Below are 15,158 nucleotides of genomic sequence, written 5' to 3'. Positions count from 1 at the left end.
TTTTTTTTTTTTTTTTTAAGCAGGAAGATAATCGTTCTGCCTTACAAAAACCCGTGTTTCCTCCAGGATATTCTTACTAAGAAATACCTAAACTGAAGTCAAGGTTGGGTTGAGACGCCGCGCTTCCCTGCCTGTGCTTCAGCTGTCAATGAAACCTGCGGCTCCGCTCCTTTGCCTAGTGCTGTTTTATCCAAAACCCACAAATTAAAGAATTGTCAGGGTCTGAAAGCCCAAGCCCGGTTCCTTATTAATCTTGTTTCACCTCTGGATAGGGAGTCACTTTCCAGACATTGTTTTGAACCCAAACTCTGCCCCTTAAAATATTTTCCACTGTCTCCATTCCCATCAACCTCCCACCTACTGGTTCCCAGTTAACAATGAAGCATCAGAAGCTGGTATCCTTCCTGTCTGGGCTCGGCCATAACCCTCTGCTCTCTTGGAGGACCACAGATCCTAATGGAAAGACGCAGAGGCAATTTCATTAAATGCAAGCTTGCAGGCTCACACATCCATCTACCACACAACCTTCCCCCATCCAACCACTTTATTGCTCATAACCTGGTTCTCTAGGGACAAGACAGCAGATGAATCTCTTCTCTTTCAAATCCTCCAAGAGACTCCTGGCCGAAAAAAGCAGAAACCCCAGCTTTATTTGACACAAACATGGGTGGTGAGCAATAATGGTGGTAGCTGAAGGAGCGAGCAAGAGACAGGTGAAAAGGTCTATGTCCTTTACCCTCATCAAGACCCTCCATATCACAATGTGCTTCCCGTTCTTCTCTTTGTCACAGAAATCATAAAGAAAGTGAAGAAGCCCCCTCCCCTGTGCCGCCCAAACATAGCCCCTGAGTTGGCACCCCTGAAGTGTATCCAGATAATGAAGGAATGCTGGGGTGAAGCCCCCGAACGTCGTCCAACCTTTGAGGAGGTATTTCATAAGGTTGGTGAATAGAGCAGCAGGTGAAATCCTGTGTTTGCACTTGGCAGGAAAGTGTGGGTTTTTTTTTTCTTTAAGTGAGCCCTTAAAAAATGATTGAACATATCCCAGAATTCTAGTCTTGCCCTTGCTATTGGGTTATTTTATGGCTCGTGGTGACTGGCTGACACCTTGTCCTGAACTTGGGCTGCCATAGCATCACCATGTGAGGTGTGAAGCAGCCTGGACATGGGCTTGGTGTCTTCGCATTTGCAGTGTACCTGCACGGATGGTCTCATGGAGATCTGTAATTTATGATAGCACCTTCAGATCAATACGTTTTTTAATCTTCTGAAGTATTTAAAAGGTGATTAAAAGGAAAATTCACCAAAGGCTGTTAAACACAAAGATACGTTTGGCACAGGAGATCTCTGAACTGCAGATTGATGGAGTCTGGGAGCATATCCCTGGGAATATGACCATACCTGAGTCCTGTTTGAACAGCTTTCCCAGACAGCTGTTACCGGGCAGTCTCATGGACAGGTACTGGCAAAATAAACTCCTTGTCTGATCCAGTAGTACTGTTCCTAAGTTCTTATAAGGTCAAACTAGGTAAACTAATATCCGTAATTTTTACCTTCTGCTTCTATGAAACTGTGAATAAATTTACATCCATGTGACTCCACTGTTGAGTCTAAGGCAGCTTCTGAAGTCACAGATTATCCAAATGATCCAGAGGCACAGCTTCAGGTCAGGAGGAGAACGGTCGACTCAGTGTGGTGCTGGGGATGGGAGGTGGTAATACACATATATGCCAGTGTGCAAAGATGGATTTAACACCAGTAACATATCAGCAGGTTGTTAAGTGTGGCTAATGCCCTGAAACTTGCATTTCTGAATGCAAAGGGCTGCAAATTACTCTAAAGGATGGTCATGGGATAAACAAGAGTGCAAATCTGCAGCACTGTAGGCCTCTGTAACAACTCCCGTACATGCTGTCATCTCATTGAAGGTGGTATTTCACTTAACCCTCACTGAAAGTTCATAGAGGAGCAACATGCTCCTGGGCAGCTTCCATGGTTATTGCTGCAAATTCGCCCTCCAGTTTGCCTTTTTCCTTTATTGTTGAACTCTTGCCACTGACAAAGCCAGTCTTTAGCATTATCCCTTTAAAAGAAGTGTTTGATTTTTGTCCCTTTCCAAACTTAGCGTGCTGCAATGGTGTAAGGAGATGGTTAAATAACTCTCCAGTTTGATTTTACAGTTCAAAACCATCAACAAAGGGAAAAAGACCAATATAATTGACTCAATGCTCAGGATGCTTGAGCAGTATTCGAGCAACCTGGAAGATTTAATCAGAGAGAGGACTGAAGAGCTAGAGATTGAAAAACAGAAGACAGAAAAACTACTGTCCCAAATGCTCCCCCCGTAAGTACTAGTACTTTAGACGGTAAAAATAAACCCCGCAGCTAGAGTGGACAAAACTCTTCCCCAGAAGGGAGCAAGATTGCAGATCTGACCTCCAACTTTGGCAAGCACCTTCCAATCAAAGTAAGAAACTTTAATCAATGCTTGTTACAGCTATATAGAACCTTCTATTTAGTGGAAGATTTTTCAAGCACAAGATTGTCCTTTTTGAGGACAAGAGTGTCTGAGCTCTTGGGCATGTACTGCAAAAAGGGGTTGTGCCCTGTCGTCTTTGTTTGCATTGTTATTTCAGATCAGTGGCGGAAGCCCTCAAGACTGGTGGCACAGTGGAGCCGGAGTATTTTGACCAGGTGACCATCTACTTCAGTGACATCGTGGGCTTCACAACTATTTCAGCCCTCAGTGAACCCATTGAAGTAGTTGACCTCCTAAATGACCTTTACACACTGTTTGATGCTGTTCTTGGAAACCATGACGTTTACAAGGTGAGGGGTACCTGCGCATGAGGATCAAAGTGTCTGTGGTTCAAACATTCTTGTAGTTTCATTCTATGTCTCTTTTCCATCTTTTTCAATTTGTTTGTTCATTTTTTAACGTACATTTTTAATGCAATGCTATTTGCTAGGTGGAGACAATTGGTGATGCCTACATGGTTGCCTCAGGGCTTCCAAAACGCAATGGAAACAAGCATGCAGCTGAGATAGCCAACATGTCCCTGGACATCCTCAGCTCTGTGGGAACATTCAAAATGAGACACATGCCAGACATCCCCCTCAGGATACGAATCGGCCTGCACACAGGTAGGCAGTGACTCTCTCCTGTGCCTGAACATCAAAGAACTCTGCAATGGTATTTCCAGCTTTGAATGTTTTCCCTCTGCCCACCCCAAAACAAGTGGTCTTAGAAGATGCCTTTAAGTCTTCCATAGCAAAGCACGAACACTAAGGAGGAAAACGACTCTGTATAATCTGGGGGGGGAATTGTGTATTCTGTCACAGTCAGGGACTACATCAGACATGTTAGTCCCAAGGGTTTTGTTGTAAGGGTGGCTCTTTGATGTGCCATAGGCTCTTCACTGGTGTGACACAGACATCCAGCAATGCCTTTGTAACCGTCCTGAAAGGAAAAAGGACAGAAAAACAGGCGTATAGAGTGTAAGAAGAAAAGGTTGGGGAGAGTTACATGGATAGGACATAACTGGAAGAACATGTGATACAGCTAGTAAGAAAAAGTTCTGTTATGAAGACAGTATCTCTAATGTAGAAGTCATAACGTATTCAATTAACAGAAAAGTGGCTTGCTGAAAAAGAAATGAGGAAGTTGGGGTTTTTTTATATAAAGTGTACATGAACTCCAAAACAAAACAAAAAACCCCAGTAGGACTGCAGTCATAAAAGCAAAAGTATGACTGGATTTTAAATTGAGGGAAAGACATCTGCTGTTATCATAGAATCAATATTTTTAGAAGAGATATGAGCCTCCATAATTTTATGCCATAGTCATTCATTAATGATTTTTTCCCAGCTGATCATCATCAGACTTCTTGTGCCTTCCACTGAAGTGCCAGGTACTGCCCATTGCAGGAAGCCAAACAATGAATGAGACTGTTCAGACGTTTGACCCAGTATTACAGGGTGTTTTATCCTTCTGCCTATCTGATAATGCCCACATTTTTGCAGCTCTGGCATGCAAGTGTTTTACAAAGTCAATATCCTGGTCCCTGTTGTACACATTGTGAAACAACAGCAGAGAAAAGGAAGTATCTCACCCAGAATATCCTAAGAACAGGGTTGTGACAGGCAGAGCTAAAATCAGTATGTCGTATCTGCTAGACCACACAAGTTCTTTTTTGGGTTTATTTCTGAAAACTCATCTCCCTACTATTTTCTTTGCAGTCTGGTGGTCTTAGCTGCCCCTCACAGAATCTGAAGTGTTAAAGAATGATTGCAGGAGCACTGTGGGTTTTATACTCCAGCAAAAATTAGATGATACTATGGCCCCAGCTTGTCCTGCCCTGAGCAGGAGTCTCTGGAGCACCAGCAGCATTGTCAACTGGGGAAAAGAGGAATCTGGTGTGCAACAGCTGCTGCTGCCTGTTGACAGCAGTTCTGCAACGTGTCTTCCATGCACCCTGCCAAAAATCTATCCCTAGGTGAAGTGTACATGGGTCAGTTACGTATTTTCTTGTTTTTATGAACGCCGGGTATCTGGAAAGTGGTGTTTCTATGAGCTGTTGTGTAGGGTGTGAGAGGAAGAGGGGGAGGAATTGGTGCTTTCTTCCTGAAGAAGCGGAAGCCAGATCTTGTTTTGCACAGATCTGGCAACATCACACTGTCACGGGAGCAGCAAGAAATGCATGCTCCAAAGCAAACCAGCTCCCTGAGCCACTGAGCTGACAGCAGAGTTTGATTAACCCTAGACCCCATTTCTCCTGAGGGAAGAAGCATGAAGAGGGAATCACCAGCATCATGAAAACATTGAGGAAGGAGAGGAGGGCTTGGCTAACACTTTCACTGTCCTGAAAAGGATGGAGAATGGGTGTGACCACCAGTTTTGCAGGCCAACCACTCTCTGGAAACCAGTGCCAAGAAGACCTCATGATCCCCTCTCTGAAAAAGCAGTGTGTGGCATTTGGGTATGCACTGCCCATGCCTCTCCAATCCCACCAATGGAGAACTGCACCTCTGGAACTTCTGCTAGCCCATGCCCGTGGTCCACTTGTGGCAATGCATGGGTAAGGCAAAGAGGACAAGAAGACCAGTGTTTAGTCTGCAGTTTCTGCCCTGCTTTAAATGCACCCTGGAGTCTTGGCTTGCTCTCCTGACTTTACTGCATGTCCAGAAAAACTCAGCTGGCTCAGCTGTTTCCACGCCATCTGTGTCTGGGCTGGAGCTGGGCAGTCAGGGAGAGCAGTGGTGAGAAGACAAGGTTTTTCACAGAGGCAGAAGAGTCAGGCTTTCTGGCAGGCAGCCCCGCGCTTTGGTCAAGTTTATTAACCTCTGTGGCACCACTGATGGTTGTTGCAGACTCTTAGCCAGCACCACTCATTAACTGACCCTGCAAGGCCTGGCAAAGAGTCACTTCAAAACAAATCAGCGAACCTGTGTAATTAAACAACGAGGCCATAACGTTCTCATCACAGGGTATCTGGTTTCCTCTGAAACTTGTTACTGTGGGAGATTTCTTGCTGGAAGTTTTTGTTAGCCCTTGGCTGAAGCTGTCTAGACAAAGGGGAACACACACAGGCAGTTAAGAGAGCGAGTAAATTAACCGTTGGATGCCTTCAACACGGAGAAATCCTTCAGGCATGCTTACACTGTAGGGTTTGTTTTGAGTTGGCAGCTTTCTGCAACAGGAGGAAAGGCTTAAAAGTAGTACTCTAGAAAGGTAGTACTTCACGCCAAAATTGTTGCCTATCCTAGGCTTTGAGCTTTGCAGAAGTGATTGGATGGTTGACTTACTCACTGACTGAGTAGGAAACCTGAATTCAGGTACCCACGTGGAGGTGTTTCCAGGAGTGTTGGGGAACCCGCACTGATTTTGTGCTTGGTGGAAAGCTGGTGGACATATAAGTAGGCCCTGGAGAGCTGTTCAGTGCAGGAGTGGAAAGGCTCTCATGGCTCAGTTGACTGCGTTGACTTGCCCTCCACCAACTACAGCAGGAGCTCAGCCTTCTCTGTTTGTGCCTCTTAAAACAAAATCAAATCCTCCTCACTGAGGGCTGCTTTTTGACAAGAACCACTTTTTTTGTGTCTTTGAAACACCTATTACAGAAGGAGCTTTGATCCTTACTGAGGTTTCAGAGTGCTGCTGTCACATCATCACCACAAGATGAAGAGAGGTGATGCCATGTCAATGTTTTCTCAGGGAAAGCTCTTATTGAATCATGAATTAAAAAGTCTCCAACAAGACCCTTTTAAATACACATGCCACGTCATTGTGCACACATTAAGGACCAGTTAGGTGAGCATTAGGTCCTTGACCCAGTAGTATCAACAGTGCCTTTGTAGTTGTCCTATAGAAGTGCCTATGGACTAGACCCTGAAAAACCTTCCTCTAGTGGTTATAGCTCCTCCCCTGAAGAGCTTGAACAAAATTAGTGTATATTGATAAGGATAGGAATTAAATCAGAAGAGACTCTGGGGAGAAGTGTCTTATCCAAGGTTGCACAGCACACTGGCAGTAAAAAAACACCGTTAAATCAGGTTCTCCTGATCTCCAGCAGTCCCTGAATGTTGTGTTTGAGCCAGAGATAGTGCTTAAGTCCTTGTAACATTTTTGGTGCAAACCATTTTTCCTTTGTCTTTTTTTTCAATCTTAAAGCAAATGACGCTTTACCAGGCAGGAGTTAAAATCTGCCTTACCTCTCAATTTGCATCCTCTGTCAGTTATATTACAATCCTGTTGCTTTGACTCTGCAGCAACAATTTTTGAGAGGTCACAGCAAGAGGTGTCCTTGAAAAGTTCCCCATAGCTTTCAGCTATGGAGTTTCATTGTCTTTAAGATGTATCTGAAAACTATATGCAGAATCAGTTTCTGTAACTAAGAAAGCTAAAAATCACAGTAAAAATAGTGTCCTAAAACAAGTAATTGATCACTTCTAAATTGGATCATCATCATCATCATCATCATTATTTTAACCTACAACATTTTAACTTACACCTTTTTATATTGTGAGAAACCTTATCTATAGTATCATTTCAGATATTGATGATGCGCTACTTCAAATCACTTGTATCTTTGCACTGGAGAAGATTTCCTAGATTTCATTTTTGCTAAATCTTAACCCAGAAGGATCATGAAATTGAAAAGGCAGGCAGAGCCTGCAAATACATATGACATAAATGTATCCAATGGAAAATACAGAGAGGTCTCTTTTCTCTGCAGGAAGCCCCACACCTCCTTACATTGCTGAGAGCATTCTCTTTTTTTCTTTTCTTTATCTTTTTTTTTTTTTTTTGCATTTATTTTGCAAGCCTGATATTTTAAAATGTGGGTGATGAAATTTAGCATCTCAGCCTTCAGAACATGGTCCAAACATTAGCTAATCCAAATGTCCCAGATGACAGTTGTCTGTGCTGTTTGGCCATTACGCATTTTATCTCTCTGTGTGTGCATGTTCATATGAATCTTGCACACATACCTCTCTCTGAGAACTTGGCATGGGTTCCTTGGGAGCTACTTTGGAAGGGAGTGGATCTCATCTAAAGAATGAGAAAGAGGAAAAATAAACAGGTTTTGGCTAGACAGGCGAGCTAATGATGTCTTCTTTTCCGAGGAGGGGTCACAGGGTGGTCCAGCTTACTGCCAGCATCTCTAGACTTCCAAAGCTGATTTTCAATCCTGTTTCACGGGGCATATCACAGGATCTGAACTTGAGTTTCATTGGATGGAAAAGGAGGTCTTTCTAAAATGAATTGCAATAGTCCTTGAGCTCCCATGAACTCTGAACAAATTTCTGCCAGATGATGGTGAACAGAAGTCTTATGACACAAGACCCTTCTCAGGCACAAAACACCAATGTGCAATGCAGAGCAATGCTTGATTTTTGATCACTTGTAGCAAACACTAAGGACAATGAGATCTTTAAAAAACCTTCTCCTGTATTCTCAAGTGGTTCTTGAATATCGGAGGAGAGGATGAGATTTGTCTGCTGGTGAGCCCCTTGATTTGTGCAGTACCATCAGGGTTATACAGATGACATGTCTTTCAGGGCCTTGCGTGGCAGGAGTGGTGGGGCTTACCATGCCACGGTACTGCCTCTTTGGAGACACGGTGAACACGGCGTCACGAATGGAGTCCACAGGCCTGCGTGAGTATTTGGGACAGTCCCTGGAGTGGGTGGTTGAATAAATTCTCAGGGGGGATGAAGAAATGCATATCTTTACTTATAAGCATTGCAACTGAATCAACCGTGAAGAAAGGGGCAAATAAAATGACAAAATTCAAAGCAGCCAGAAGGGGAGGGCATTGACTTTGCCATCGTAAGTTAGCCTTTAAGGCCTTGCCTTCCACCTATGGTGCTCTGATTTGGATTCCATCAGCCAAAATCAACATTAATCTTGCCCTAGATTTCTTCTGCGTAGGTTGGATCTTGCTTTCAGTCAGTGCTGAGAACCCTTTATTCAGAGCTGTTCTTGCACAGCAAAATAATGCACTACCTGCCATGGCCAGTACAAAGCAAGGGTAGAAGCACATGCAGGAATTTCTTCCATCATGCTGGAGGCAGAGAAAAGCAGACCACATGCAATGTTGTCCTGTAACATGAAGGGCATTATTTGTGATGGTTTCATTTATCAGCAATAACAATTCCATAAACAAGTGTCGGCAGGTCCTAACACAATCATTAGGTTTCCCTTCCTCTTCAGGTTTTCTTGATGTTTTTTCTTGATGGGTTGATGTTAATGCTATTTTTCCCTCAAGGTATCGCCTTTGTTTTCCTGAGGCTTCCAGCTGTAAAAGCAAAGTCTACATGCACAGAGCCAATAGCTGCAGCAGATAAGACAGTACCACCTCTCAGCTGGTTCTTACTGTCCCATGGCTGGAGACTTCTAGACTTGTAAAAAGAGCTGGTGGGGAACATTTACCCACTTTTCAGTCTTATGTATACACATATCTGCTGTTTGTTGCTGTCCTTGGCTAGGACAAGGATATATATGTAAACTATAGTGGATGATGCAGCGGACAGTGTTTTGCAGTGGATGTGTTTTGCATTTGCTTTTGATGTTCATGCTGTCAGTACAAGTTGGTTTCCAAAGGCAACATCTCATACATTTTAATCATTGATCTCTGATATCCCTTTTGATATTTTCAATGGCTCTAAGAAATTACCTATTATAGTTAGTTTACAAGCTACATGAAGTCTGTGATATTTAATATTAAACTCCTGAGGTCTTGCCAGGCTAGAAATATGTTGCAGTATACATGCTGCATTGGAACTTTCTCAGTCTTTCAAACAGCCCTAGCTCCAGTGGTTTTGATTAGACTAATTAGGAATAACAATTAATCTAATCTTTAATTAAGGAAAATTGCCTTTCTTGTGATAATGGCTGTCTTATTTTAAAAGGCTTGCATTGCATTTGGAAAGCAGTGGAAAGAAGGGAATACTTTGACAGCAGATTTCTAATAGCAAGACAGATATTTGAAGAATCTCAAGGTTTAGAGCCTTGAAAGTGTCTCCTGAGATCATAGACAGCAGGAGCACTGCAGATACAAGAGCATTATTATACATCAATAGAAATTTATATAGATCCACAGTAATAGGAAGATTGTAAGTCAATGTCTCAGGAAGTGCAGCTCAAAGCTATGTGGTCTTCCTCTGCATAGCTGAACTGTTCTTCCTTCTGATTATTCTGGAAAAAAATATTAATTGTTTCATTCCCCACCCTTCCAGAGGGAAGGGAATGTGATTGGCACATTTGAAATAAAAGCTCAACAAGAACAACAACAAAGACAACTATTTTGGGGAAAAATATTTTAGAAACATTCTCTGGCTTGTTCAAACCAGCAGAACCACAACAAAATTCAGTGAGTTCCAGTAATGGCTGTAAAACAAACTGGGGAAGATGGGAATTTAATAAAGATCTCCATCTTTGCCCTTTTTGTTCATAGACTGTTAGTAGCGTCTCTGGATGGAGTCAATTTCTGATAAAACCCAGATGGATCTAGATGCACAGACACATTTTTATGTCCCCTTAAAAATTCCATCTCTTTGGTCTTCATCCCAGCTTCCAAATGACGTTGGATATCTGGAGCAGGACAGTTGGTTATTTTCCTTTTCTTTCTTGTTCCCTAGTTACACTGTGGCAAGAGAGAAATATGGCATTTTTTTATTCCAGCTGACAATATTGCTGAAAAAAACGCCATCCTTACTAAGAGCTGGACATCTACACTTAGCATGTTTGGTATCCTTCTCCGGGAAGTCCCCAGTGCAGGTCTCCTCTCACCCTGTGCTCATTACAGCCCTGCCTGGAGAGATCCATACATCAGCATCAAACTACATAGAGGAGCACCACACAGCTACACCAGCTACGTGCCCGCATGCTTTGGAGCATTTTTCCTTGCTAGTATGAAGCAGTGTGGAATTTGCAGCGTGTGTGCAATACAGTGATCCATCTGTTTTGCTTTCCATTCCCAGCTTACAGAATTCATGTCAGCCAAAGTACAGTGGATACGCTTCGGAGTCTAAATGAAGGCTATGAAATCATACCTAGGGGAAAAACAGAACTGAAGGTAAGAAGATCAGGGCTGTGTGAAATGCTTCACAGGGGAATCTTCTTACTTAAGGAATTTTTCTATTAAGTTCTTGTTTGGCCTTCATCCACCACTCTTCTGCTGGATCCTTCCCAAATTGTCCCCATCAGTTGTTTCAGTACATGAGGTAATTATTGAAGGACTGTGGGACTGAGCAATCAGCTGTATGTGCTGGATCTAAGTATTCATTTAGGACTCTATTTAGTCCACCCTTGATGGAAACTGCTACTTTTCACAGTGCCCAAACAAGACAACACTATATAATTCAGAACGTCACTTCTTCCCTTACATATTCAATAGATGTAAGTATGAGCTTTGCTTGCCTTGAACACTTACAATAAGGTCTTAATATGGCCTCAGGTCCCTCAATAATCTTTCGCAAGTGGAATCAGGTCACCTAAGTGCACGTGTCTGCAGGTGGAGATCTGAGGTAGTTATTCCAGGTTTAGCTAATGGAAAGAAACCTTTGCAGAATTAGTAGAGATAAATTGGCACTTTAGGAAACCATTAACTTGACTTACTTTCAGGGTCCAGTTTAATGTGAAGATGAATGTTGCCCTGGAAGTGTCTGCTTTTCTTCACTTCTTCAGTCAAGGGTGACCGATTCTGATGTAGATGCCTACAGCTCAACAGATGCATCTCACCTTAAAAGCTGAATCATTAGTAATGGGAGAGGAAGTTATTATTCTCACACTCAGCCCAGAAAGAGTTGTAAAATCTCTCAATTAGTGATGCTAGTGCTGCCAAACAAGATGATTAGAGATCCTGTAGTTTCCCATTTCTGTTAAGCTGTGTAGTTTCAATGACCCAGATCAATGAGGGTCATTTGCAGATGACAGTTTGGAAAAGGCATCCTCTTTTAGCATAGTGAAATTGAAACGATCCCGGAACCATGAGCCCAAGATTTCCAGCCACTCTCTGTCTCTGCATATACGTGAAGCCCTCAGAAACCCAGTGAGGAAGTTACGGGTTGAGCAGCAGGTGGTCAGAAAGTTGCTCTTTATCTAGTTTTTTTGTTTTTATTTTAGGGTAAAGGAGTAGAAGACACATATTGGCTAGTTGGGAAAAAAGGCTTTCTGAAGCCCTTACCTAAACCTCCTGAAATAAAGCCAGGGTAAGTGTGACTTCATCACTGTTCAACAGATTCATTAAAAGGTCCTTGTTGGAGTTCACAGGCTGAGTATCTGTCTTCCCATGCTATCTGTCTGCAAAGTCTGCATCATTTTCCTTAGGTGACTGACATTTTCAGGTGTAGTACTGGGACTCAGAAGTGATTCGGTTTCTTCAACTCCTGTCCTCAATCACGGTTCCCAAGAAGTGGCATGGAAACTTGCTGCTTCTCTGCCATAGCCCCTTGGAGGCTGAGCACTAGGGCATTCCTTCCTGAATCTCCTTCCTACTCTGTGTGCGTATGGGAGACACACAGGTGGGGTCAATTCCAGGTCTCTGGTGTCATCAGTGTTACGGTGACACTCAGACTTTTCTCTCCTTCCATCAAATTCCTGCAGAAAACAGCAGCCTCATTCACCGTACAAAGATGTTTCTTCCCTGTAGCACTGTTCATTCGAACAGAACAGTAGGGAGACTTTGTATTGTAAAAATATGGCACCATTAGGTAATTTAAGACTTCATGATGTTACCTCCATCCAAGCAATGGTGAGCAGAGACTGAGCACGTGACATTCATTAAGACTTTTTTGTAGCTTTGCAATGCCTGCCTTTGCAAATAGAGTATTCCCCGCTCAGCTGTCACGTGCTGTGTATGCCTGGAAAGGATGTTGTGGTCAGGACATTAAAAAACAGGAGTAGGATTCGTTTGACAAGAATGGTGTAGTCACCCACAGTAGTCAACCTTGACTCCCTTTATAGACAGCAAAGAGAAATACCTGCTCAGGGGTCTGATTCACCTGGCCTGCTTGGACGTCTGTGTTACCAGATGAATTGCCTTTGCAAGATGCCTGTTTCGTTGACTATAAAGAGGTCCTGCAGATGTCTGACAGCAAACAGGGCCTGTTTTCACTTTGACTCTGACTTCCCCTGAGCAATCACCTTCTAAGTTTTGCCTCGTTTCCTCTTAGTAAAATGAAGATGTTTTATCTCCTTTTGCAGATGATGGTTACCTACTTGGGCAGTTCCATACAGGGCAAGCCACATGCTCAGTGCTTTCCCAAAGCTTTCTTGTAGTAGCATGTATTACAGTAGTAATAGCAAGTAGTATATACTACAGTATTTTGGGCCATAACTTTTAAGTTATTTGGGTGTCAATCAGTGTGGAAGATAGAAGGTTGCTGGAAGATAATTTTGAGAGGCAGTATTTCTTAGGCTTAGAGGTATTTTATTGTTTAATAGTTGATGGAAATGAGCTATTGAGTAATGTGAGTTGATAGCAATGATGCAATGTGAAACTTGGAGGAGTGTTGCCAGATCAGCAAGGCTGGTTGACTTACAATGCAACCAAAGACACACCAAGACTTCTACCTTGAAAGCAGGTTCTTCTCATCTTGGTTTTGCCATCTAAAAGTCACGTGCGATGCCACTGTTGACTGTTGAGGTTCTTTCCATAACCTTCAAAGATCCTGTCCTCTGTGTACCAAAGTCAGATTTACGCAGGCACAAGCTGTTTCTAAACATGGGGATTGTAAATGACAGAAAATACATCAGGTCCAGGGGGACAATAAGAGGAGGTAAAAAATTTCCCCACTTATCCAGGATCAGGGGATCCTGAACATCGTTGTGCAACCTCAGAAGAATCCACGAGTAGCACTTCAGGGAGGGAGGAGATCTTCTGCCCTTGTCCCAGGGCTGTGATCTTCACTGTTCCCTTGCGGTATTTCTGTCCCCGTGGATCATCATACAGCAGTTGAACGAATGTGAAAGTAATCAGAGGAAGAAGCAAAGTTACACAAAACTGAAACTGTCCCAGTGAAGGGTCAAATGTAAGCTATACCCTGTAGAAGTCAAATGTCCAGTGGTAGAAAGAAGTAACTGGTTGTTCAAGCAAAGCAAATATTTGGAGAACTGGCTCATGCATAGGCTGTGCTGTTATCAGAGGGGTATCAGACATTTTGTCCTGTTTTTCCAGCCTTATCTTGATGGTTCAGTTTAGTGCTGGTTTATGAGAGGCTGAAAGATTTTTCTCTCTTACTGGCCAGTGTGATGGTTTCAAGTCACTGCCTTATATACTGCCATAGGAATTTTCTCATCTGTAGACTTCTAAGCTGAAGAAGGAGGTACTGAATTCCTCTACTAATCATCTTTTTGCTCTCTCCTGAAGGAACTAATCTTCTATTTAGGTCTGTCCTCTCCATGAGGTCCTGGAGCATTTGCTTTTATCTCATGCTTTATTTTGTGACTTGGGTGGGCTAAACATCTAGAGGTGGGCAGTTGTGGTAGTCTTGCTGAGTGTTGATATTTATTAAGAGAAGGTTAATAAATCGTGCTTGGTCTCATATCCACACTATGGAAATACAAACCTGTGGGCCGTGGGTTTAAGGGTCAGATCCTAGGGGTGGGAGTTCTGTGTGAAGGAAGGGCTCAAAGTAACCCTAAGAAAAAAAATATTTCACCCTTATATAAACCTCTGGATCTGTGTCTGACCCCATGAGTTATCTCCTGGAACTCATATAGACCTAGACAACTTGATAAGTTTAGTTTCACTCATGGTCTGTTAATGCTTCTTACTGCCATAACAAGGCATAGCCCTTGAGGTATGGAGTATTTCAGGCCTTGAGTGCACTGGTTTATGGAAAAGACAGCAGATAACATTAAAAAGATGCTAACTTCCTATTATTTCAAGAGATATAAACCCCATCAGCCAATTAAAGCAGCAAGCACAATCCTTGGCAGCAGGATTTCTTGACACATGAAAGCAATTTTCCAGCTCTGGTAGGCAGTCACGTGCAGATTTGTGATCAAGTAGCTCATAGAGCTGTTCATAGATGTCTAGGGAGAAATCAAGCTTCATTATCCTGCTGTGCTTGCAGTAGTCTTGGCACCCTACACCTGGAGAATGGTCCTTGACCTTACAAAGGTGAATTTATATGCAGGTTAGAACCAAACTTCAGCAAACTTAAAAACATCAAAGAATTTTTAGTTCTGTGATTGGGTTAATACTAATGGTCCAGTAAAATACTGTGATAACAACTCCTTCTGGTAATGCTGAAATTGCTGAGAGAACACATTTGATTGTCTAGCAATAAACCTCAAGATGCCACCAAATGACTAAGAAAGGAATAATTATTGCACCTACATAATTTGAGTAAATGGATATTCATCAACCTCTCTGTTTAATCACAATTACAGACTTACTGGAAGCATTAGTCGGAACATTGCCATTGATTTCCACTGTCTGCACCAGGTTTACATACCTTTACAGTTGTGTAAGGATGTTCAGATAAATGCATTTTACTCTTAAAACCCTAATGCTGTGGGTGACATGGCTCACACAGGATAAAAAAAAAAAAAATTAGAAGAAAGGCAGTTCAATTAAAAGACCTAATATGCTTCTTAGCACCCCAATTTCATTCAAACCGTATATAAGAACAAATGAACTAAAATACTA

The 15,158-nt window shown here is 42.6% G+C and overlaps 1 protein-coding gene across 4 annotated transcripts in view; it reads left to right on the top strand.

Moving 5' to 3' along the window:
- Positions 1-15,158, top strand: part of GUCY2F (guanylate cyclase 2F, retinal) — a 54,002-nt gene that overhangs the window by 22,576 nt on the left and 16,268 nt on the right. For 3 of the 4 annotated variants that reach the window (XM_040584376.1, XM_040584375.1, XM_040584378.1), the window contains exons 12-18: positions 792-940; positions 2,181-2,344; positions 2,637-2,829; positions 2,970-3,144; positions 8,059-8,157; positions 10,483-10,577; positions 11,627-11,712. In XM_040584376.1, coding sequence (XP_040440310.1) covers positions 792-940; positions 2,181-2,344; positions 2,637-2,829; positions 2,970-3,144; positions 8,059-8,157; positions 10,483-10,577; positions 11,627-11,712 — 961 coding nt within the window. The remainder of the gene's footprint in view (positions 1-791; positions 941-2,180; positions 2,345-2,636; positions 2,830-2,969; positions 3,145-8,058; positions 8,158-10,482; positions 10,578-11,626; positions 11,713-15,158) is intronic. The other variant, XM_040584377.1, reaches the window with a different exon arrangement.

This window comes from Falco naumanni, chromosome 2 (genome assembly GCF_017639655.2).
Source record: "Falco naumanni isolate bFalNau1 chromosome 2, bFalNau1.pat, whole genome shotgun sequence".
NCBI classification, from domain to species: domain Eukaryota; kingdom Metazoa; phylum Chordata; class Aves; order Falconiformes; family Falconidae; genus Falco; species Falco naumanni.
The sequence above is the reverse complement of the archived record's forward strand: the minus strand, read 5'-3'. Positions and strand labels throughout refer to the sequence as shown.